Source organism: Xyrauchen texanus, chromosome 1 (assembly GCF_025860055.1).
Source record: "Xyrauchen texanus isolate HMW12.3.18 chromosome 1, RBS_HiC_50CHRs, whole genome shotgun sequence".
Taxonomy (NCBI): domain Eukaryota; kingdom Metazoa; phylum Chordata; class Actinopteri; order Cypriniformes; family Catostomidae; genus Xyrauchen; species Xyrauchen texanus.
The window spans coordinates 53,836,748-53,863,790 of NC_068276.1; the positions used below are offsets into that span (position 1 = coordinate 53,836,748).

At 37.4% G+C, this 27,043-nt stretch overlaps 1 protein-coding gene across 3 annotated transcripts in view; it reads left to right on the forward strand.

Moving 5' to 3' along the window:
• Nucleotides 1–27,043, forward strand: part of LOC127650620 (inactive ubiquitin carboxyl-terminal hydrolase 53-like) — a 66,591-nt gene that overhangs the window by 23,875 nt on the left and 15,673 nt on the right. For all 3 annotated transcript variants that reach the window (XM_052136156.1, XM_052136146.1, XM_052136166.1), the window contains exons 6-15: nt 2,970–3,083; nt 4,703–4,785; nt 5,423–5,522; nt 6,487–6,633; nt 9,009–9,158; nt 13,580–13,748; nt 14,924–15,073; nt 18,109–18,243; nt 23,439–24,141; nt 25,222–25,289. In XM_052136156.1, coding sequence (XP_051992116.1) covers nt 2,970–3,083; nt 4,703–4,785; nt 5,423–5,522; nt 6,487–6,633; nt 9,009–9,158; nt 13,580–13,748; nt 14,924–15,073; nt 18,109–18,243; nt 23,439–24,141; nt 25,222–25,289 — 1,819 coding nt within the window. The remainder of the gene's footprint in view (nt 1–2,969; nt 3,084–4,702; nt 4,786–5,422; nt 5,523–6,486; nt 6,634–9,008; nt 9,159–13,579; nt 13,749–14,923; nt 15,074–18,108; nt 18,244–23,438; nt 24,142–25,221; nt 25,290–27,043) is intronic.

The following is a 27,043-nucleotide window of genomic DNA, read 5'->3' on the forward strand; positions in this document are numbered from 1 at the left end:
ACTACAGTTCATGCACCCTAACCTGAATAATTTCCATTATGTCTCCTTACTTGCATATCTGCCAACACTCCCGATTTTGCTGGGTTTCTCCCATTTTTCCACCCCTCCTCCCACTGTAATCCCGATTTAAAATAAATTCTCCCGATAAACTCAGGATTTTCCGTATCCATACTTTGCTCATGAGAACGTAGTAAATAGGTTGCCACCAGTCCCATAAAATACGAGATCGTCCCATATTTAATTATGAAATGATGAGTCACGAATCAATCGGGATGCGATCTGTCCCATAAACTGGTCAGATGGCATCACGGCGAAATTGTTCCAGATCGATAATATAACATTGATACAAATTGGATCACCTGAAGTCCACATATTGTGCTAAAACTGTGGATTTTTTTTATAAAATTCAGAAGGTTCAATATAAATGTTCAGTAAGATCACAGATCAAACAATGTATGAATACAAGTACAGGTGAAGGATGAAAATAAATAATTAAAATAAAGTAAATAAAAAAAAAAAAACATAAACATTCATATAAAACCAACACAGATGTATACATAAATGAGATAAAGAAGATAAATAATCAAAGAATTCAAAATAATAATAAAAAAAAAATTATGTCATAGGTCAGGAATATTCTCAGCATAGAAGAAACGATTTTTAAATTGTTAATAAAGCAAAGCATGTATTGCTCAAACTGTGAAGGATGTGGTAAGGGACCATCTGAATAGTTATTATTAATCTTCAATGTATTATTACTGACCGGTACTGCCACTCCCTATACGCATATTACGCAGTCTGCGTAGTGCACCTACTCCCTACGGGGGCAACAGAAACTCCGCTAGCTGCCGTTCCTCACACATCGAAACCACGTACCACCTCCCCAAATATATTTCCCTATTTTTAACAATCCAGTGTTGGCAGGTACGTACTTGTGGTGCATTCAAGTCGTGTCGGAATGATCGTATTTACAAAATGAGCGCACATGAACGCCACCACAAAGTCACAAGTACAAGTGAGAAACTTGGGTTTTTTGATGAGCCCCGACTTTCTGAGTGAGGAGTGTCGATTTAGGAATCATGGTGGAAGCAAATTGGTATTTTACTTGTGTATTTTGACTGTGCAGTTCAGTTTGGATGCATTTTTTGTACTGTTAATGAAGAATAAAGATAAAGTGTGTCAGAACTAACTGGTTTATGAAGTTATAGGCTTGTGCAACAAAATTACATTTCACATCATTATAAGCGCAGCTTTGCTTTTCATTTTGTTGCGTTGGTGCTTTGTCAGTTTGTGAAAAATAGAAAGAAATGTGAATATGTAATTTCAAAACAGGTCTCTCCTTTCCTACTAAATTCACTTGAACGCACATCATATTTACGATCTCCGACCTCATAAGTACGAACTTCCCAGGCAGACTTCAACGCACCATTGGTTCCCATGTGTACTCTTTCAATGGAAAGGCTGAAGTAAGCATGTTCACCCCTTCATAATATGCATTCTCTCCAGCCACCTAATTGCAGTAAACCTGCTTCGCACTGGAGCCTGTAATCATTTTCTGTTTAGCGCAGCAGGACTGTGGAGAGTCAGCCATTACCTCAGTATAGGTCCATTTACAGTGCTACCCTAAACAACACAATCAATGGAAGCGCTCTATCAAGTCAAGCCTGGAGTACAGAGGTGCATGTACATTGCTTTCAGAGTCAATGAAGGCTCTTTATGAGTGCTTAGGAGGAAAGCAATGCAACCAATAATTGATTTGTCTTTAAGTTGCCCTTTTTTTTTTTACTGCTATCGGTCCTGGGCCTGTGAAGAACCAAATGTTATCTTAACCTTTACTGGAGAAACATAAAATGAATTTTGCGTCATTGCAAAAGGGCAAGTTGTGACGGCGCTGTTGGTATTACTGAATCTACCCACGGTTCTCAGGTTTGAAAGGGTATGTTTAAGCAGATAATAGGCTTGGGGAAAATTACTCAAGCTTACCATGCATTCACTTAATGCCAAGGTATCATTGTTTCAGCCCAGACAAATCTTATATTTGCCTCTCTGGTAGGTTGAGGAATTGTTGTTTTTATTTTCGTTCATATTTTGTACATATTGTATAGTATGATTAATCACCTGCGATTGAAGCCATACTATCTTGTGTTTTGGAATATTTGATTAAAGCTGAAATATGTCATTTTTATTTTAGATGCTAAAGGGATATTTCACCCAAAAATTACAATTCTCTCATTATTTACTCACCCTCATGCCATCCCAGATGTGTATGACTTACTTTCTTCTGCGAAACACAAACAAAGGTTTTTAGAAGAATATCTCTGCTTTGTAGGTCCTCACAATGCAAGTGAATGGTGACCTGCACAGTGAAAAAGGAGATACATTTTGGTCTGTTCTCACCCAAAATAAATTTGATTGCTTAAGAAGGCATGGATTAAAGTAAACCACATCTTTTATGGATTAGTTTTAAGCTGCCTTTGTGTTTTTTGAAGCTTCAAAGTTTTGGTCACCATTCACATGCACCGTATGGACCAACAGAGCTGAGATATTCTTCTAAAAATCTCTACGGAAGAAAGTCATACACATCTGGGATGCATGAGGGTGAGTAAATGATGAGAGAATTTTCAATTTGGGTGAACTGGGGTGAACTATCTGAGATCAGATTGTTGACCTAATGGACTGGCCACTTGTCCAGGGTGTTTCCCTGCTTTTGGCTCAAGATGTGCTGGGATAGGCTCCAGCACTCCACGCAACCTTACAAAGGATAAGCAGCTATAGAAAATGGATGCATAGATGGATGGATGTTAACCATTGGCAATGGTGGAAGTTTTTGTGAAATCTGTTAAAAAAAAAAAATTACTTTTTATATTACACTTAGTGACACTATTGGCACAGAAATCACATTCTTCACCTTCAAATAATTTCTGGAAAATGCCTCATTAACTAAAAGTATTTTTCTGTGTTTTTCACAGGAGAATATTCTAGAAAGGATTCACCTTCACATTGCACCTGATTGTGAAACAGATGCCTGTACGTCCAAGTCCTGCATCACGCATCAGAAGTTCGCTATGACACTATATGAACAGGTATTGCAGTCTTTTTAATACCCTATCTCACACGTGCACTCACATGCAACTCATGTGAGTAATAGAGAATTGACCATGGTCCTGCACTAGTGGTTTTCAATCAGTAGGGTACAGTGGGTGGCATGCATGCAGGGAATGCTATTTCAGGGACATTTCCATTCTCTCGCCCTCCTTCTCTTGGTACATGGGAATACAGCCCTTAGAAAAAGTACTGTGTATCATGGTACATTGAAGTAATATAATGATACTTTGATATATAGCTTGGAACTGAATAATTACCATATTCATATACCATGGAATTTACATGGTTTTCCAAGGAACTTCAAAGAATGTAATACAAGGATGTAATATATCTTCTTCAAAGAAAATACTCCCCTTATTCTGTGTATTACCCATCCTTTGCAGGAAGTGTCCATAATGCTGGCATACAATTTCTTAGTCTAAATTTCTTAGTCTCACTCATTTGTTTACACGCTCTCCTCCTCACATGATCTTACTGTTATACTGTCCTACCACTCAATGGCATATGCCATCATTTGTTTTGTTAAATACTTATGTTAATTTGTACTGGCATGCACTATTAGTGATTATCTGTACTGCACAAATGTTTATTATTCTTAAAAAGCAAATAATGATAAAGAATACCATGGTTTTGACCTGATGCAGGTCCAAAAACATGGTATTACCTTGCCAAAAAAAAAGAAAATCCCAAAAACATGGTTTTACCATGGTTCCATATCCAAAAAACATGTGACTGGCATTGTACGTGTCCAGATATACCCAGTATTATCTTGGTATCATGTCAAGAATTGTTCACCATGTCATGGTGTCAAAAATAATTTTACCATGGGACATATCCAAAAACAGATGGTTTTACCCTGATGCCATGTTCAAAAATATGGTTTTACCATGGTGCATGTCCAGAAATACATAGTTTTATCATGGTTCTACATCAAAAATAGTTTTACCATGGTACATTTCCAAATATAAATGTTTTTTTACCATAATACCATTTTCAAAATCACGGTTTTACCATGCAAAGTGTCCAGAAATACATAGAATTATTATGGTATCTCGTCAAAAACATTTTTCACTATGGTACATGTCCAAAAATGTATGGTTTCACCAAAGTACCATTTATAAAAACAGGTTTTTACCAAGTGACATGTCCACAAATACACAGTTTTATAATGGTATTGCATAAAAAATAGGTTTACCAATGTACATGTCCAAAAATATATGGTTTTATCATTATTCCATGTCCAAAAACATTGGTTTAATTATGGTTAATGTACACAAACATTGTAATATCACCACCAAATAAAGCAAAGTAATATTTTTCCCAACATTCCATTTATCTTGTTTATTTGCTGTTTTGAACACGATATGATTCATTTTTGCTTTTACCTATGAAAGGAATGGTGGGTATTTACTGTATTAATTTGACATTGGCTGCACCCTCATGCTGTACATCATCTAGATTACACAATATGAGTGTCTAAGAAAAAACACTTAGATTGAGACATCGCTTACATCACATGGTATAATTAGGACTATTACATCATAGATTATGGCGTAATTGTGTGTGTGTGTGTGTGTGTCTGTGGTTTCTCTTGAAGTCAGTTTGTAGGAGCTGTGGCGCGTCGTCCGACCCGCTACCTTTCACTGAGCTTGTGCACTATGTGTCCACCACAGCCCTCTGGTAAGCAGTTAGCACCACACAATTCAACTCTTATGATCTGTTCCAAAAACCTAGTGAGCTGCCTATAGAGATACGTGTAATAGGCATGCTCTCGACTCGATGGCTGCTCTAAATGTAGGCATCTTTTGCTGCCTCCAAAGATATAAACATTTTTCAAAGTTCTAAGGCAACATCGAATGTATTGTTTACAGAGAGTGCAATCCCTGAATTCACTTTGGTAAACACACATTCCATTCAACATGGTGAAGAAGCTAGATAAAGCTTGATTATACATTTTGTATTTCATTCAGTACTGAACAGGCTCAATAGTTCAGTGACATAAAAGTGGATTATTTTATCCAAAGTTTATGTGTGCTGTGGATGCTTCTAAGAGTTTTGGGCCATTAGCTTAGCAACATGCTAAGGTGAAACTGTTGAAATCAATTGCGAGTCGAGTCTCACTCGCAAATGCTCATTTCATAAGTTGCTTCTTATGTAGAGCATTCGAAAACGCTTATTAGGTTCCATGATTGTTAATATACTGCCTTAGAATGCAGCTGCCTATGTAAGGGTTTTGGAATAGAGTGATCCAGTTCTCCTGTGTTGATCAAACTCTTCTTCTATAATTTGTTATCCTTCCTCTTTCTCTGCACTTCAGCCAACAATTCTTTGAGAGGAGGGATGAAAGAATGCATCCAGACACGTTTGGGGAGTTGCTTCAAGCCGCCAGCACAGTTGGAGATCTGCGTAACTGCCCAGTAGGTGAACTCTGATGTGCTCACAGTGGCTGGTGTCAGTCATGCTTTCCCAATCTGGATAATGTCTTGACAGCATACAATGGGGTCCATAAGTCTAATTTTAAGCTTTAGTACGTTAGTTTTAGGCAAAAGTTTGAAATGTGACGTTATGATGTCAAAAATTTAGAAATTTGAAGATTCTTCACTATTTCTTGGTTAATAATCCAATAAGAAAATGTGAATTTGACCATGTTAACTTTGGGGTTTTATGGTCCTTAAAGGATGATAACATAAATGTAGTATGATGGTCCTTTCTAAATGAAGGCCAAGTAATGTCACCAAGCAGTGAAGTGTAATACCTCTAAAATGAAATATGAGATGGTGACTGTCCTCTCGCATATCAACACATTATGCATTTTTATACAGGCAAAGTAGGAAGTAGGAACTGTCAGAAACAGCACTGCAAAAACAGCTTTTGTGTTGCTAAAGTGCATAGAAATGCTTTGAAATGTTTGGTGACTGTGTGGTTTAAGTGGAACTGGATATATGTGAAAAATAAATGGCTGTGCGTGCGGGTGTGTGTGTGCGTGCTGCGCATATGTATGTATGTATGTATGTATGTATGTATGTATGTATGTATGTATGTATATATATATATATATATATATATATATATATATATATATATATATATATATATATATATATATATATATGAAAAATGTATAATATCTGACAATAATAAAGGCTTTCTTCTTTAATCTCTGTTCACATTACAACTTGTGTGCTTGGACATCAGTGAGGACTAAATGTTTGGTATAAAAACAGCTACATGTGTACTGAGACACCGTATATTTCCAACTTCCTGAAAATCAGGAAGCTTTCTTTTGCATATCCATTCTTTTGGACCCAACTGTACACATAAATATCTAGGTTTTTTACATGCATATCTATCTAAATAAATTGATCTCTACCTCCTCAATAGAGTAACTGTGGTCAGAGAATCAAGATCCGGCGTGTGCTGATGAACTCTCCAGAAATCGTGACCATCGGGTTTGTGTGGGACTCTGAGCAGTCAGATCTAACTGAAGATGTCATCCGATCTCTCGGACCCCACCTCAACCTCTCAGGGGTAAGAATGTAAACGAGTAAGCCTCCTCAAACACTCCACTCCATCTGCTTAAGTTTATAATTCAGCAAGACATTTGGTCCTGTCCCAAAGATCCAAAATTCAAAAGCGCTACATGACACCAGGGGACCATGAAACAATGAAGAACATCTGTGGTGGTTTAAAGTTCAAGATCAGGATGTTCTGATTTTCTCCTGCAAGTCCAAGTGCTTAACTGTATTCAGGTTGATCAGATGGTTAAAAGTTATGTATGAGGTCAATTTGGTGTGAATGCATATACATTATGGAAGAATACAACATTCCCCTTACCAAATAAATTCTGTGGTACATTAAAGATATCAGTTAGTAAATACTGGACGATTACCTTATTGTACCATGAATTAACCCATGGTACTTGTCCCCCCAAAAAAATCACGATTCTACCATGGTAAATGTCCAAAACCCATTGCATTGTCATGGTACCATATCCCAAATAATCATAGTAATATTGTTGTTCTTTATTCTTTGTGTTATGCAGATAATAATAAATAAATGCAGATTGCCGTCAGTATTTCTTGCTTTGAAATGATAAGACATACATTTGCAAGAAACTGCTCATCAGCATGTAATGTAGGTTATTCCAATATTTATAAGTGTCGGTAGTATGTCAGGATTTCCTATAAAAAACATCTAATCTCGGCCGTTATATAAAATATACGACTCATAGGAGCCCTCCATTCAGATTAAATGGCTATAAAAAGCTTCTAACATCACCGCGGCTGTTCTTTTTTTGGTTGTTTGTACATTTCTTTGTAGCCTCACAGCTGGTGCTGGTGTCATTGAGGGTGCTTTATGTTGGTGCCTTGGAGCATATGTTCAAAATAAAGTAGGAGTTCATCCTCTCCATAAGACTGCGGTTGTGTAACTGCATCAGCGGCCGGTTAGCCCATGCCTGATAACCAGAAAATCACTGCAGTGGAATGTCAGATGGCATCATGTGTGTTTGACTTTGATTAACAATCTCATGTGTGGGTGTATAAATAAAGACGTGCTTGGGACTTGTTTACCATCTTCTAGCCATTGTATGCATGTGCATTTCAGGATGCTACAATGTTTCACCTTACAAGTATCTTCATTTGCTCCAACTTACAATAACGGGTATTCACTAAGAATAAATTACAGTCACTGACACTGACGTTTATTTGGACATACTGTCTGCATTGTTTTAGTACACAATTCACTAAAAGCATTATGCAGATCAGGCAATGGGGCAAAAGCCCACACAATCTGTGCAATTTGGACGCAATTCACAATCTTTGGTTCAGAGTGCAAGGTTGTTGGAGATGCAACAAACTACTGTACCTCAATTTAGCATACTTTGTAGGGATTGTACAACATCGCTCAGCACTGCGATCCAGGTAGCTGAACGGGCTCTTTAAAATGTCAAAAGTGCACTTGAATACACCATGTGTCTGGATATATGCCTAGTTATTACGTTCTTCATTTGATCAATAACTGCTGCCATGATCAATAGGAAAAATTACACAAAACATCTCTTTTAAATGAAATGCGATTTACCGTCTGGTTTGCCGGAGGTAATAGCACGACTTTAATTGTGGCGGGCAAATGGCGCTGACTTTTGTGAATAAGATGCAATCTATAATGGACTTAATTGACATAGAAAGGAGGCGTGTTTGCGCTGAAAAAATGGCAATGACTAAATTAGCATTTTCATTCGGCAGTTCTATGTGGTAAAACTGGATTGCGTGTGGTTAGTGAAAAAGATGCAGTTTTTTTGCACTAAAATACAGCATTTAAAAGTAGCGCAGCTGTTTAGTGAATTCGCTCCATAACTTCTTGGATTGGTATAATGGGATCAATGCTAGCCAAAGATCCAGACCCAGAAAAACAGTTTCTTCACCCCCTACTCAAAACAAGCATCGCTGTTGCAAAATAGTGTTCATTCTTCTAAACGCCCACTTCCAAGTTACCACCCTCCAGCATTGGATCAGTCTCAGACGAAACCCACTGGTCGAGTACAAAGGCCTTAATTCACTCCCTAGGTCTCCATGTGATGGTGGACACTTCAGAGGAAAACAGCTTCCTGCCTGACTGGAATCCATTCTTTCCCAGGCCTCTGAAGAAAACCAGCTATTCAGGAACCTGGGCTGGAGGAACAAGTCTTTGTGCAATAGCAGCTTTATTCAAACTTGTTTCTGCTATCTGCATACTTCTGAGTTCTGTCACATTCTTCTGCATTCTAAATACTGTATACAGGCGCACTATGACTCAGTGATTTTATTCATTAGATTTAGCCTAATAGCGGACACTTGTGAAAGCATATTTTGTATTGTTTGCTTGATTGTCGACATGAATATCCATTTTTTGTGTGTTTGCAGCTCTTTTACCGTGTCACAGATGAGCGTGCAAAGAAGAGTGAGCTGCTATTGGTGGGAATGATCTGTTACTCCAGCAGACATTACTGTGCCTTTGCCTTCCACACCAAATCCTCCAAATGGGTTTTCTTTGATGATGCCACTGTCAAAGAGGTGAGAACTCTACATGCCTTTGATTAATCACTTCTACCTGTAGTCCCTCTGTCTTTATACTATATTATGTACAATTACTTAGTGATGCTTGCTGAGACAAGCATTACTGTTATTGCTCATACTTTGAGTTAGACCCTAAGTGTTAAACTTTGTCACCTATCTCGGCCCACACCATTTGTGCTGCAGATATTAATTAAAGCTCAATAGGTGCGGCTTGTTGAGAAGTGTGCTATTATTTTTCTAACTGGCTTACGCAGATAAAATGAGGAGATTAATAAAATATGGGTATTTTACTCTGGGGTTTATCTTATTATCTTGTGAGCGGAACGTGTTGGGGGCTGTTCAAACTGAATGCGTTTTTGCAACAGGCTGCGCTTATTTTTTTGTGTAAATATGTGCTAGACTGAAGTCTCGACCGTTGTGTTGCATCTCACTGTTTTTCCAGTATCTTCACATTTTAAATTGCACAAGAAACGCGTTCAGTGTGAATGCCCCTAAGAGACTTGGGGGTGGGCTCTTTTAACTTTGGCTAATAAGCAACCACCCAGTATCACCCTAGAAACCATCAGCACATCCTAGCAACTACATAGTAGCATCCTGGCAACCATAATACTACCCTAGCATCAAGTTTTTTTATGAAACAAGTATCACACAATCAAGCACTTAAAGGGATAGTTCACCCAAAAATGAAAATTCTCTCATCATTTACTCACCCTCACACCATCCCAGATGTGAATTACTTACTTTTCTTCTGCAGCACACAAACAAAGATTTTTAGAAGAATACTTCAGCTCTGTAGGTCCATACAAAGGTCATAACATAATTTTGAGTGTTTTAACACTAGAACTACCACGGCGGTCCCATAAAACCCATATAACCATAGGACCATGACTTTCCTTAAATGTGTATATTTTATTCTAACATTGTTATTGTTTTAGTTCTGAGAATTTTAGTTCTGAGTATTTCTACCTTGAATGGCCATAACGGTCATTTTGACCGCAAGTTTTTCAGCGTTAGCTACGTAAAGGAACAAAGGGTGCTGTTCACCATGGAGGTGCTGAGAAGTGGCAATGCAATGCTCACAGTCTATCAGTGCAAAAGAAGGAAAGCACTATCCACATAGCTGTTGCCATCACAAGTGGCCAAAAGGCTAAACCAGAGACAGTCACATACTACAACAGAACCAAGTTCAGAGTCGATGTGCAAGATCAAATGGTGAGGAAATGCTATGTGAAAGCACCCACATGTAGATGTCCAGTGGCTGTGTTTTATAATATCCTTGTCCTGGCTGCAATAAATGCTTCCATCCTGTTCAAGAAATGCACAAATGAGAGAATGTCACGGAGGAACTTCATAATGCGACTGACAAATGAACTTCGCTACGGCCATATGAGAGCACAAGCCACACAGCTGACGGTGCGAGGACCCAGGCAGGAGCAGCTGATGATGGAGAGGGGAAGGCAGTGTCAAGTGCGGAGAAACAGCAAGAAAAACAAAACTAAGAACACTTGTGACAAATGTCAAAAGGTAGTGTGTGGGAGCTGCACATGGAAGATAGAGAGTACCTGTGTTGACTGAGTAATCAATCCACAAGCGTCAGTGATTGATGTGCGGTGTTTGCCCCCAAAACAACCAGATTCCTTGTTCAAGTGAGCCCACTTTTAGGAGAATTCGTTCATAATGATTTTACAGCATAATATTTTCATTATAGTTTTAAAGCATGATTTTTTTGCTCACTGTAAAACAAACATTGCTTTCTAAATCAGTTCGTTTTCCCACAGTTTAGCGAATGCTCATATTCTTTATTAACCGTTTTGGCCATTGTGGGTAGGCCTATATGTGTTTCATACATGTCTAAGGTTTTTACTATGCATTGAAATACACTTTGGTGATGTTTTTATAAGCTATTGTATCCTGTAAGATTTGTTTTTATTTTACAAAGAAAATAATAGAATATAAATACAATTTGTATCTGTAATTAGCTACAATAGCAGGTTATGTGGTTGTCGATGAACTAATAAATTTTCATATTCATTTGAATTTAAATTTCGTGTCCTGGTGTTTATTATTAATATAACAGATTAATTTATTCATGGATTTTGATTGCAGTGGTGGCTGCATAGGATTGTTTCCAAAATTCACAGCATGTTTTTATCTAACGAAACATTCTGCCTCAATCCATGTTTGTTGGTGTTTAACTTTCAAAAACAAAAGTTGCTGGACACAAAGCGAGGCACGCACCTTCCGGGGCAGTCTAGTAGCTTATATATATATATATATATATTAGTCTAGCACTATTATATATTACAAAAAGATCGTATTATGTAGGCCTATCTGCGTTCGCTTGGCGCTCCATTTAATCCATATTATTCTATTTTATTCAAATTGAGGATTTTTTTCGAGGATTTAAAAAAATAAATTAGGGTGATGATGTCATAAAATATGATGACAGACATTAGAAGCTTCAATAGAAGCTTTGAATGTAAATATGACATGAAGAAAATGACATTTGGTACAGTCTAGTATGAATGGTCAGAATGACCGCTATGGCCATTCTAGTAGTTATAGAATTCCGGTAGTGTTAATCCATGTCTTCAGAAGTGATATGATAGGTGTGGGTGAGAAAAAGGTCAATATTTAAGTCCCTTTTTTACTAGAAATTCTTCTCCCTGCCAAGTAGGAGGCGATATGCAAAAGAAGAATTAAAAAGTGAATGTAAAAGTGGAGATTGTCTGAGCATGGATGAGATTTTATAGTAAAAAAGGGACATAAATATTGATCTGTTTCTCACCCACACCGATCATATCGCTTCTGAAGATATAGATTTAACCACTGGAGTCTTATGGATGACTTTTATGCTGAGATTTGGAGCGTCAATATTTTTGCACCTATTCACTTGCATTGTATGGACAAAAATAGCTGAGAAATTCTTCTAAAAATCTTTTGAGTTCAGCAGATGAAAAAGTCATACAGTTCTGGGATATCATGTGGGTGAGTAAATGATGAATTTAATTTTTGGGGTAAACTATTCCTTTAAACAAACATTCCACTTCATTTACACAATTTACTATATATTTTTCTTCTTTTTCACTCTGATCACATGATTTCTGTATCTTGTTTATTTCTCGTTTTTACGCTCACCCAATGGGTTTCAGATACATTTTTTTCAGTTTTTCTGTTTCTCTCATTGCTTTGAGAACGATACTACATTGTATAATATTATAAAAAATATATATCATTTTCTATGAAACTTTTCTTTATGCTGTTTATGTCATAAAATGAACAACCATTATTTACATTGCCACTAATCAAATAATGTTGATGCATATTTGATGGACTTCCAACAAATGTGGAAAGTGTATGTGAGTGTGCAATGTAGTGTAGTGTTTGGCACATGCCTCGTATCTCTTTATCAGACTGTCGGTAGTGTGGGACTTGTGCTTGCATGTTCACTTCAGTGCTCGCTGGGCCTGCGGGGTCTGTCACCTCCACTAAGATGGATCACCCTCACACAAGACTTAGGTTTGCTTCCTAAAAGCTATATAGAGAGCCAACCCAGTATGTAATGCAAGTTAATTTCACTTATAGTTTTCAATTGTCTTCGTAAAACTACTTAAAGTAATAGTTCACCCTTAAAAATTTTTTTCAAACCTCTGACTGTCTTTCATCTTTGGAAGAACATCATGAATGCTTTTTTGCTCTAATGTATAAATAAATGTAATCCGTCTGACTCGTGCACTTTATTCCAAGTCTTCTGAAGACATTCGATATCTTTGTGTGTTGTTTATATACTAAAAATTATCCCCTTCACCCCATCTCAAAGCAAATATGCCACAATATGATGCATCACCTCTGGATTCACATCAATGACGTTTGGTTACAAGACGCACAAGGACTTTCGTGGTGCTTTTTTGCCATTTTGGAGCTTGACAGCTCTAGTCCCCCATTCAGTTACATTATATGGAAAAGAGCATTCAGGATATTCTTCAAAACATCTCCTTTTCTGTTCTATGGATGAAATGAAGTCATATGGGTTTGGAACAACATATGAGTGAGTAAATGATGACAATTTTGGTAATCTGTGCCTGATCTTCAGATTTTATTTGTCTAATTTCCTGCCTGCTAATTGTATTTCTTTAATGGGATGCACATTGCTTTAGGAAAATGTCCCACTGGCTCTTTCTCATTCTGTCATATCCCACTATCTATTAATTAATGAGGAAGCTTACATCTGTTTGCCTGGAGAAGGTTTTTGTAGTACAGTCATGCAGTACACACGCTCTTACCTACACGATCCTGAGGCATGCACATGTTCATGACTAATAATAATCTAACACTTCAGATGTAGAGTTACTCTGTGGTGTGTCTTTCCACTTTTTCACCATTGCTTGTTTTGACTCTGATCTCATATATGTGCACAGGTGGGATCCAGATGGAAAGACGTGGTCACCAAATGCATCAAAGGTCACTTCCAACCCTTGCTTTTGTTTTACTCGAACCCTGATGGCAGTGCAGTGACCACAGATGAAGCTGTGCGGCCTAACCATACCACCACCCAAAACAAGACCTCGGTCAATGGAGAAACACCAGGTAGAAAAACACTCACCTTTATATACAATTTGTCACGAATAAGTGCCTTAATATATTGATGACCATTACATTTTCTCATTGTAGATTGTAGCTGTGTCATGGCACTCAAAATCTAGCATCTCAAAATGTTGTATTTATTGAAGTAATATGTATGTGGTTTTTGTCTTTCAAATGTTGTTGTTATAATCTCGGAAAAAGATAATGTTAGTATCGATTGATGCCAATTGATCACTTGCTATTTTTAGAGTCTCTCAGTGTTGTATTTGCAATCCCAAAGCTCAACTAGTGCCACTAGCTGTTAATTTTTTTACTGGCTTCACTGGGACTTCAGTTATTTGGTTGACGACTGCAATACTAGTGGCAACTAGTGCAACTAGTATTGGTTGTAAAGATTAGTTGAAACTTGGATGTCAATAGTTACACCTCTAACAATGATGAGTCACTGTAAAATGGATATTTATTAATATAATGTATTCCTGAAATTGTGAAATGTTTGGTAGAAGTTTTTACAACTCTGTGCTGATTTGTCTCTGAGTTTCCAAATATAGATTGCATAATGTCCCATTTATTTTCATTTTGGTTAGGGCCAACCCCCTAACCAAAGCTTAACCCCAAAATCAGAGGGAAATGTTGATAAGATACAAATTATTTTCAAGTCCCTAAACCAAAAATCTGATTGGTTAATAGGAATGTTGGTCCAGGACCAACAGAGTGGTTGTTCCAGGAGGGTAAATCATAAGTGTTCATGCATTGTTATAGTGAACATTTTCATAAATCACTGCACAAAAATATAACAAAATAGCTTTTCAGAAGAGTTGCAGCCATGAAAGCTGTGGTGCAGTAGCATGACTTACCGGATTCACTGGGACTACAGTTATCTGGTTGACCTCACAAGCCCCAAATGACACAACCACAAACTGCTGGTGACACAGCCACAAGCCAATTTCAGTTCTCTTCATTAAATTGCTCATCTATACGTTCCATAATGTAACTTTGCTTGTAAACATAGTTTGTTGCTAAGTGTGATCACACATACAATTGAGATCTTTCATCTAGATCTTTATTATGTACAGTAGTCCTGTAGCAAAGGAATATTAAATGATCTGTACTGAATAAAGGTTATTTACTTTCTGTCTTTGTGTCTTTTCCTCTGCCTGTCTATCTTTTTGTCACAGGTACTCCAATCTTGGGTGGTAAGAAGTTGGAGTTGACTCGAGAGAACCCGACTGCATTCTTTTCTAATCATGGTACTCTGAAGCAGAAGTCTCAGCCACCGCTTTTGTTCAGTCGTGGCAGTAACCAGACCAGTGTTGGCAGAGGGCCAGGTAAAGAAAAAACACTTTGTCATTTACTCACCCTCATGCCATCTCAAACTCATATGACATTCTTTCTTCTGCGGAACACAAACAAAGATGATTTGAGGTGTTTTTGTTCCGTACAATGCAAGTCAATGGGGTCCAGTACTTGTAAGATCAATGAAGTAAAAACACACCAAAATGTAAGTCCTTATTCATTAGAAATCTTGACATCCAGCCGGATTGGAACAGTGCAGGATTCAAGACCGTGATCCTTTGATGCTGCACGCGGTTGCCCAGGGCTCAGTTCCAGTATCATTCATTTTCTAATGTTTACTGTCAACCAACCATGGTACATTTTAAAAGGATCCCAAAAAACTCAACCCACAACTCTATCATTTCAACTCGCTTCTACATTTTTAAAATAGCCCATCTGGGTGTGAAAACCACAAACTTGACAAACACTCGACAACTTTCTTTTTTTTTTTAGTATTGATATAGATTTGTGAAGTAACGTGTTACACTAATGCAAAAATGAAAGTACTTCCCATATTGGAGTTTGTGTGCACCATGCACATTGTGAAACCAATGGACAAAGACAGCAAAAATACTTTAATAGCCTCATGTACTTGGAGTTTATGCAGTAGACTGTAGACGAAACCGAGCTCCGCCCCTTCTTTCAGAAGTTTGCATCACTTATATTTATTTACGTTGCAGTTTCTTGTGATTTAATAATCACACAAACCCATATTGAGTCATTGTGCAGCCCTAGCTACTACAGTATGATGAAAGTGACATATTGCTGCTTTTGAAAGAATCAGAGAATGAATGTCCCATTCAAGAACTTGCCCCAAAAGAGAAAACAACAGTGTATATAAATAGTCAAGAATTTCTGTTACCTTGATGTACCTGTTTTAGTCATCCCAAAGCCTCATCTATATTTTATGAACTGTCCGGTGGTCTCAATATTTTCCGCAGAACTATTCCCCTACTAAGTATTTTAATGCCCAGAGGAACCGAGAGAAGCAAAGGATGTCTGGACAGAGACAGACAGGAAAGACCTGCGGGTGTGAGACGTTTTGGCTATTACACAAGTAGCCCAAATTCCACTGTTATTACAAACCATAATGGCTTGATTCTTCTCCCTTTTATTGTTGAAGTTCTTCTCTACTAAATGCTCTTAGATCAATTTTGTAATGGATTTCTGTCATCAGGGAAATGAAAATATTTCCTTTGGCTTGGGGAAACAGCTGATAAAGCCATGGAGAATGACTTCTTTATTGTAGTCTGCAGCAATTCAAGAGCACAGTAGCTATTTTTTCAAGTTTTAAAAGAGCAAGACAGAAATTAACGATCTTGTTTTGATCATGTAGTCATTGTATTAATGTGCATTTAGTGAAAATGTTTACATTATACAGTTGTCCCGAAAATTATTTGGACACTCTTTAAAGAATATTTTGCCCCCAAATTATAATTTTCTCATTATTTACTCGCCCTTAAAGGGATGGATCACCCAAAAATTAAATTTACTCACCGTTATTCCATCCCAGAATTGTATGACTTTCTTCTGCAGGATGCAAACAAATATTTTTACGGCAATATCTCCATAAAATGCAAGTGAATGGGTACCAACATTGTGACACTTCAAAATGCATATAAAGGCATCATAAAATCCATAAGACTCAGGTGTTTAAATCCATGTCTTCAGAAGTGATATGATGTGTGGGTGAGAAACAGATCAATATTCAAGTTCTTTTTTAGGAGAAATTATTCTCCTAGAGAGATGATGTATATACAGTATATCCCTACAATGCAAGTCAATGGGGTCTAACACTTTCTAGCTCCAAAAAGAACTTAAAAGCAACATAAAAGTCCAATCCATACAACAGAAGTGGTTTAATCCATGTCTTCTGAAGTGATGCTATTGGTTTTGGGTGAGAGAAAGATCAAATTGCAACTCCTTTTTCGAAGTCCCCTTGGCGCGAATCACTTCCTTGCATTTTGGGCCCCATTGACTTGCACTGAATGGACAAAAACACATCAGATCTCTATCAAAATATCTTAATTTGTATTCCACAGAGGAAAGAAAGTCATAGGAGTTTGAGACACCATAAAGGTATGTAAATGATGAGAGAATTATCATTTCGGGGTGAACTATTCCTTTCAAAATGTATGAATTTCATTATATTAGATAACAAAAAAATGTAAACCAAGTGATACTTTTTGCATCACCACTTTCATCTTTAGTGGAGAATTAAGACAGAATTTTCATTATTCTGTGAACTATCCCTTTAAGTGTTGGCTAAATACTTTTGAGCCACTGTAGAGTTAACTTTTAAGTTCAGCAGGAAGTCTTCAAAGTATGTTTTTCAATGTAAGATGCGATACAAGATAGATAGGGTGATGTTTTTGCAGCTGTAAGAACTTAAAACGCCTTCCTTTTTTTTTTGCTTTGTCCAGTAACCCTTCTCTCTAATAGACTTATGAGACTGCAGTGTTTGAGGGCAAGAAATGTCCTTTCTCTTTCCCTCTAAATAATATCTCTCTCTCTCTCTCTCTCTCTCTCTCTCTCTCTCATGTGTCTCTCCTCACTCTTTTGCGCTCTTGTAACACCTCACTGCTTTCACCTTCGAGCACTGCAAAAAGCTGGAACACACACACATTGTTTACGGTTAAGGCTCTTATGCTGTCCTGTCCTTCCCGGAAGCCTCAGGGGTATATTTAAAGAGTGCCGAGGCCACACTTTCTCCTACTGTCCCAATGATTCTTAACTTCGAATGTACTCTAAAGGTTCATTTGAATGGTACTACAACATATGGATTTTACAGCAGAGTCATAAAACATGTTTGACATTTTTTTTAATGGCTGAATTATCATTCCTATGTTGGTGGGGGGCAGTGTGATATATGAGAATTTATAGTAAAGTTTTAATACATTTTAGGGACCTCCATACTAGAATATAGGACATTTAACAGTTGCATAAATATGTAAGATTAACACAGTTCTGGAAAAAAGAATTGCATTTACTTCAGATTAAGTGTTGCAATGTGTTGTTTAACTAACAGTGAAGATGAACTTCGATCCAAAGAGTCGAATCAGAGAGATTTTGAGGGATCTGCCAAAAGAGGGCCGTCCCATCAACCTTGTGAAGAAGGAGTCGGACAGGTCACAGGGCAGACCAGAAACACCAAGGCATCGGGGTAAGAGAGGAAACTTGTGCTTTCAGACATATTCAAACACACATAAGCACACCTTGACCACTTTAGGGAAAATATTAAAGGTGAAGCATGATATTGTTCCACCTGTAAGGGCATCAAGCAGAATTGCACAAAAATAATGACTCGCTGATTCTTGAGATAAGAGACAAAACATTGAGTTTTTTTTATACTTAATTTGAAATGGATATTTGTAGACAAAGGTCTCCGCTAACAAACCATGGAAGGGAACAGGTTTTTATAAAAACACTTTTTTGACATTTATTCACTTCATAAATTACATCTTTCTGTAATTTGTGTCAACTTTGTCAGACACAATAAAAAGCATGCTATTTTAATCTGATCCATCCAAGACAAGTGTAACATCTTTAATTATGTAAAAATGGTATTCATTAAACAAGTTAAGTGATAAAATACATTATATACATATTTATTTATGTTTTCACACTATTTAGAAAATTCTGACAGCATTGACAAAATTAATATTTTTCTAGATTAACCCTGTGTTGTACACTGGAGGCATTTTTTTTTTCTCATTTGAAGCTGCTTCTATAACCTTAAATAAAATGCCAAAATTATTACATAATTCTTAACAGAAATGATCACAATGGGGTGACTGTGTTGAAGCTGTGAAGACAGAGACTTTTAAAATAAAAATATATATATATATATAATTTACCAGACCACGTGTCCTACTGTTGCATCCCCCATGAGCAGGAAGTGGCAAAGAGGTTCTCAGAGTCATCTCTAAATCTGACGTTGTCTGAATTATTCAGGATTAAAATGGAATATTATTTAAAGTTTACTTTATGCATTGTTTGGTATCTTATAGATCCATACCTTTCATTTGATATTTATATTTATGAATGTGCTGCATTTCTAAACACTTTGTTTGGTAGTTTAACGTTGTGACCTCTTGCTGAGGACAGATTAAGTAAAATGTGCTTCATAGAGCATGCTTTCTAAAAACATTTCAAATGAAATTATTTAAAAGTATAAGTAATAAATGCCATGTGTATACACATTTCCTTTAGATTGAACTTGATTATTAACATAAAGAGGACTTTTGTATGTAGGACATGTTTTGTCCCTTATCTCAGGAATCAGGTAGTCTTGCCCCACAGTCCATGCTATTGGTTGATGTAAATGTTGAAATGTCGGACTGCGCCAAAATGAAATTAAAACATTATTATGTAATGTTTTGAAAGTGCAATAGAGCCACAGTTTTAATACACTAGTGTTACTGCATATTAAACCATATTTTAACATTTGAGAAAATTACACACTTTGCCATTCATGTAAAATAGTCACTTTGTTTATACAACTATGTCTTGGCTTGCTGTTTAACAGTGAGAAGCACAGATTTATGGTAGTTACACTGAGAGCTTTTAGCAGAGCTTTGGAGTGGAATAAACTCTGAGAGTGCTCTGCTGGTCCTTATGTAACCTGGGGTCAGTGAGAAGTGTTAAAAATGCAGATTACCTCTGATGTGCACTCCATCCTCACACTGAGTCCTGTAATCTTTGCAACTGTTCCTCTGTTCAGTTTGTACTGAGCGACCAGCTCCATTCCAGTACATATGAATGGGCCATATTGGGTGATGCAGTTATATGTCATTTTATTTATTTATTTTTGGTAACTCTTTAGTTTAGGGATCAGAAATTAGACATTAATTAGTAATGCATGACTAATATATTACACTTGTAAGTGAATATTTATGCACTTGTTTGGCATTATAAAGTATTTATTATGCCTTTATTGGCTGATTTCTTATTCTTGCTTTATAGCCCTTTTATATTTGCTTTTGTCATAACAACGTATTTCTTAGCTAAAAACAAAACATATCAATTGCTAGTATGATTCATACATCCTTTATAGGTCCTCTGTGTGAGTGTGCATATAATACAAAATGTATAATACAATGCAGTGATGCCTCTTTACTGTATGGTAGTATTTAATTAGGGGTGCAAATGGCATCTAACACTCTTTGCCCTTAGTGTAAAGAGACTGTTTTTGTTGCTATTTACACCAAGCAACAAAAGTCTCTGCCTTCTATATTTATTTTATACTTATAAGTTGCGCATTCACATATTGTAATGAGAACGCATAAAGGATGTACAGTATTTTGCACCTTCCTAGCTATTGGTATCTTTTGCTTTTTACCTAACAAGTTAATAGTTAGAATAAACTAATGTAAAGAGGCTATTAGGCAAGGGTAAGAAATCAATGAACAAAGGCCTAATAAATACCTTATAATTCCAAACAATCTGTAACTAGTCCCTTACAAGTCTTAATTATTAGGCATTAATTACAGTCTAATTTCTGATCCTTAAAATAAGGTGTTACCTTTTTTTTCGGTGCCTAAATGCAGCACAGTATTGATATTGTTCATATTCAATTCAAGGGTGTGTTCCAAACCCCTTACCCTAAGTATTATAGGATAGTTCACCCACAAATGTAATTCTGTCATGCTTTACTCACCCTCATGATATTCTAAAGCCATATGACTTTCTTTCTTATGTGATTAAGTGCTAAAAACAACATGACGTTTTGCATTAATATGTGTGCCACAACAAGCTTCTTTCAGAGCACTCATGAATACTCAACGGACATCAAGATTTTACTTCTTGTTGTTTCTCACCAAACCCTATTAAATGCCTTCTGAAGACTTGCCATATGGCACACAAGCCACATGGACTACATTTGGGACTACTTTTTTTTTTTAAGCTTTAAAAGTTGAGGATGAGTTTGGAATGACATGAGGGTCAGTAAATTATGACAGAATTATAATATATGGGTGAACTATCCATTTTAGTAAGTATCAATAAAGTTTTTTTTTCTTCCATTTAAGTCAGACTGAACCTTACAGGCTTAATCTTATGTGTGCTATCTATTTTAGTTTTTTGTAAACTTTATAATTCTAAAAAAAAAAATCTTCCTTTGATTTACATTGATTGATTGAATATTCAGCATTCAAAAAGAAACGGACAGCTATGACATCATTGTAATATTTGCAACACAGCTCAGTTTGGATACACTGCACACTGACTTTGTGTTAACTCCGATGCACTGTCAATTGACCGTAAGATGCACATTGAGTATCATGACAAGGGTGAAATGGCTCTGATGCTGCAATTCATTTTCACAAAACCTAAACCTTAATAGAGCTATGAGTTAGCTGCCTTGCAAGCACAGATACATACAGTATGTCCTTTAGGAAATTTTGATGCAGTTGCAGTTATCGTACGTTTCTCCAGAAGTGGAGTTTTTACAATGATAGAGTTCAGTGCATGGAAACCTAACATTTCCATTTGTTTTACAGTGCACTTTGGATTTGTCATTTTAAATGGACATGCGCACACATTGATAAATAGGCATAAAGTCATTATCCTCACAGTCTGCAAAATACACCAGGTGGCTGACAGCTACTACACTATGTCTGCCCATTCAAAAGATATGGATATTGAATTAAAAAGGGTACTGTATTTCAAATCTTCTCACACATCATATCACATATCAACATTCAAGCTTTTACACCTCTGTTTGCAGCTTATCACAGTGCCCAATTCCAGTTGTCATCTTTAGACAAATTACTATATTAACACATCCAGTCAGACTCACTGAAGAGATTAAACAGTGTACGCTGGATCACCAGGACCCAAATCTCCACTTGCATAACCATACTAATGCTGGAGAGAGTAAATGACACGGCATGTTTAATCACAATGCCTCATAACATTGTGCCGTGGTCATGTGACCAACATTACAATCTCCTTTTATTGCTCATAAGCAGCATAAAGGTGATTTGCAAGCCAAGCTGCTTGACTTTATTTCACTCTTTGTAAGTAGGTGTATGGCTTACTAATGGCTTTTATTGCCTTTAGCCAGCAGAGCTTTGACCAGACTGCCTTCCTCTTGTAGAAAGTTAACCATGTAGGCTGTTTGAGAATTTATCATGCCAAGTTAATTTGCTTTTCCAATGTGTGAGTGTATGTTTTGTTTGAGCCGCAAGACAGAGATGCATTAATATCTAATGCTTGAGTTTTTTCTTTTGTTTTTTTTAAGCTCTTACAGCATAAAGATATAGTGAACCTAGCAATGTGGAAAGGCACCACAGCATTATAGATTTGCAATTTCGCAGAGTTTCTATGCCTGCCCATATAACAATGCCAATAATCAGCACTGTCCTGCCCAAAGAGAGTCACTCGTCCACCTTCACAAGATAAAAAGGTCATCCAGGCTATTAGTGCAACGCTGCATTTGTCAGCGATGGATGATTCGGAATTGCATGTTCGTAGCAGGCCCAGCATCTGTGAAATGTTTTTGTGTAACATAAATTAAAAATATAATAAATTCCTTGAGAACTGGGAACATAATTTTTTCTGGAAGAAATTGCTCTACACGAGTTAATCAAGTGTATATGCACGTGCACTTGCTTATGCGTTTACATGACCACATAAGCTGCGTTCTGCAGCACCTAGGTCTGCAAAACTGCTTTATTTTAATCACTTAAAAGGCGTAAGGAACATGCTGTTTGAAATTAATAGAAAAAGAACAATGGATAGCCCCCACAGAGACCGGATCTCAACATCATAGAGTCAGTCTGAAAATACATGAAGAGACAACTTAGAATTTATTTGATAAATAATTAAAGCATTTTTACAAGTGCTTAAAACTTATGCACAGTACTATATATGTGGACTATATAGACTGTGTACTGAATGCAATCACTGACCTTTCTGAAAACATCCATGCTCATGCTCATGTACAATTTACAGAATTATCCCCAAAGTTGATTTGTTTCACTCCAGTGGTATGTTGGGTAACTTTAGCAGGAAGAACCCCCTGGATAGTAAAAGTTGTATCCTGTGTCAAAAAATGTATGTGGGCTTTTGGCAAAATCGCCACCGAAAGTGACAAAGACCCCCAAAATTCAAAATCTGGGGTCAGAAAATATCCCCATAATGATTTATTTTGCGATTTAATTGTAACTTCTGATATATTTCTTCATATTCTATTCTACACAATACACATGAATACATATTATTGCATAGAGCTTAAGATAGAAGTACACAGAGAATTTATGTTTATGTATTATTAAAGGAAAATAATACCCCTGAAAAACAAATCCAGGGGGCAAATATTGACACTGGTTGTAACTGTGTGTTTCTTTCCCCCAGACTTGGCCCCTGAGAAGCCCTATTCCCGCTCACTTTCGCCTCCTGAGAATGGCTTCAAGCACCTGGAGTCACGGCTCTATAGTAGTCAGGGCAGGGGCCCGACGAAGGCGGAGCTTTGGCCTCGCCTCAATCACGAACCACACTCCCAATCTCCGCCTCGGGTCCCGGACTACCCCCCTAGTGGCAATCAATCCCGGAGGTTAGATCACGGCAATGGCTACGATACAGACAGCAGTCAGGACTCTCGGACTTACGGAGCCTCTCGTAGCCGTGTCAATCGGGCGTGGAGGCCGATGCGAGAGGCACTTAATGTCGACAGTGTAATGAACAGTGATAACATTCAGAACTACCAAAACTCTCGCAGACAGACCTCTTATCAGGAGAGCGAAGAGTTAGCTTGGGGTAGCAGAGAAGAATGCAAACCCAAGAGTTTAATGACTATTTATGAGGATGAACAGAAGCAGGCTATGGGCAGCAAGAGCTCACTGGAATCAGAGGGTAGGGGACCTCCAGAGCAGGAGAGATCTAAAGGAACAGTCAACTGTATCACCATTAGGAATGATAACAGACAGATCCAACGCACTGAGTCTGGATATGAAAGCAGCGATCGCCTAAGCAATAGCTCGGCAAATCTAGACTCTCCTGTCGTGGAGAACTTAAGCAACAAAGAAATGCACTCTTTACTAGAAGTACACTTGTCCAGGTAAGGACTAATTTCACTGTTCTTTTGAATTTCATATGATTAGCTGAGCTAAGTAATCCTCAACCAAGCGGAATATCGGAACATTTGTATTTAAGCAAGTCGCATTGGATGCTAAATGATGCTAGAATTGTGACAAATGTGATCACAAGAGATCAATATGATCATTTAGTACCATGTTATTTATATAAAAGTATCATGACATTACCATCTTATGCCATCACTATACCATGGTACTGCCATGGTATTTTTTGTAAGGAATTCTTTATAGCAGTTTTTCCTTTATTTTTAAATTGTATACAGGCTTCGTGGTAGATCTCTATGAACAGTGATTTGCTAAAGGTGTGTGTACAAAGTTGTATTTAATTAAAGTCTCATTAGGGCGGCTTTCTTTGTCGGAAGTGTGCTCCCTGTGAATCAGAGTACAGCATGTTTCGGGAATGTTGGGTGGATGTGTTTACGCCATTCAGTTAAATTTCTTAAAAAGGTTAGGTGTGGGAATAACTAATGTAGACTGACTAAAGAGGCAGTCACTCTGGATTTTTAAGTAAGCACCCCCCCACCCTGCAATTTGTCTTCCTAGCATATGCTCAATTGAAGTTTGCATTATCTGAAACTTGTATATTGAACATGCTAATGTGACAGCACTAAAAGGAGAGTTCCTTACGTGTTTGATTTTTAGCCAAGAGATCAATCTGTGATGTTTAGATTGTCTAATTGACTTGCAAATTAGTTTAGAAAAAAGACTTTCCACTGTTGAACAAAGTTGAAATTGTACACATGTGCTTATGTAGCCATTCTCCTGCATTCGCATGTGAATTAATTGAATTGAATGCTGCTAAGTGGTTCCCAACCCTGTTCCTGGAGGCCCCCCTACACTGCACATTTTGTGTATCTCCCTTTTCTGACACACCCAATTCAGGTTGTGGAGTCACTACTAATGAGCTAATGAGTTGAATCAGGTGTGTTTGATTAGGGAGATATCCAAAATGTGTAGTGTTGGAGGGCCTCCAGGAACAGGGTTGGGAACCACATGTTGCTTTAGAGCGCTGTTTTTAAGTTCAATGAATTGTATGTTTTTAGGGACCCAAACTACCAAAGGAGGTATGACGATTCAAAAGCTGAGATTTCACCTTCGTCCATCATCTACAGTAAGTGCCTCACGTGTTAGACTTCTGAATTTGACAAAAATGCTGATTAACAGTCTTATCAGACAGAGTCAGAAAGATATTTTTAGCTTGTGGTGGATGATAAAGATTGTATGTGACAAATTTATGGCAAGGGGTTGGAAACAGGGTGTCAAGTATGTACTCGGTCACACTCAAGCTGTCAGATCTCACCACTGGGGCTCTGGGTCAATAAGACCTCTGAACATAGTGTTAAAGTTTAAAGTTTATTTGTCAAATGTGCAACAACACAGAAGCAGTACTTGTTTTTGAAGAAGAAGATTAATATTGAATTATACAGGGTTCTCACTGTCATGAATACCTGGAAATATCAGGGAATTAAAACATTTAAAAGTAATGGAAATCAACAAAGTCAAGGAAAAGTCTTGGAAGTTTCTATAGTGAATATAATATTTCTCTAGTTGCGCTGTGCCATAAAATATTTCATCTTCTACTGTACATAAATATTGCTCTTGGTCAGAGCTTGTGTAGAGTAGGGCTGGGTGATATGTAAAGAAAAGTGTACTTGTCTTGTATTATTTTATGTTTTAATCGCTTTCGTCTTTGTTTCTTTAATACACTGTCTGGCCCCCAAAAACATTGCATACTCTAATATTTCGTTGGACAGCCTATAGCTTTGATTATGGTGTGCATTCATCGTGGTATTGTTGTAACCACACGAATCCAGTCGACCAATAAAGTTCTTCTGAACCCAAACGATTGATTATTTTTAGTAACAAAACTATACTTATAACAATACTTATAACTACAAATGGTCTCTTCCGTACATGAGAGGGATGACGTAAGCTCTTTGGTAAGGTCACGTGTCACGTGGAGGAGGAGGCAGAAAGCGTGTCATAGTTTGTAAGAGGAGCGCTATACAAAAGTTTAATTGTCTTTGCTGTAGATTTGTATTTGTATAAGTGTATTGTTCACAATGGTCATTTGCCGTGTGTATCCTGGATGCTTCAACCTTCGGAAACCCCAAAGAAAATGCATGCCAGGAAATATATAAACTTTCCATCGATTGCCTATACATGATCATGAGAGATTGAAGCTCTGGCTTATCACGCTGAACCTGGATATCAGTACACCCCTATATACTCTCAAATATTGGAGGGTGTGCAGTGAACATTTTACCCCTGAGGATTACAGACCATCGAAAGACACTGGGTCGATATCTGAATTCATCGGCTGTGCCCGTGCTGTTTTTCCAACAAACTCGGATATGTGTGAAAACTTTGTCATTGTCACCCCTCCCTCGGGCTCTACACCTCCCTCAGTGCTCCATTCATCATCACCCGATTTCTAATTCACCGCACCTGCACTGAATTCACTCACTCATCACTGCCTGCACAAATAACTCACCTTCACGCCACGACACTGTCAAGTCTTACTCGAAGGACTCTATTATGACCGCGCTGCTCCCACGCTGTGTTTATTTACTTGTCTGTATTTGCTCTTGATCTTCGTCGATATCGGTTTATCCTGATGTTTCGCCTTTTACCTCGTCTTCAGTTTGTGAAGCTTCTCTTCTGTGTGATATCACCTGTACCATTTGATCTCACTGTGTGGTTTCACTAACTACAACATGTCACCTGAATTCCTGACAGTCATATAGCCTATACAGTATTTTTCTGCTAAAGAAAAAGCACAAGCAGAAAACGCAACGGCATTGCTCCGAAATAAAGGATGGTTATTTACTGCAGTAATGTTTTTTTTATTATTATTATTTCAAA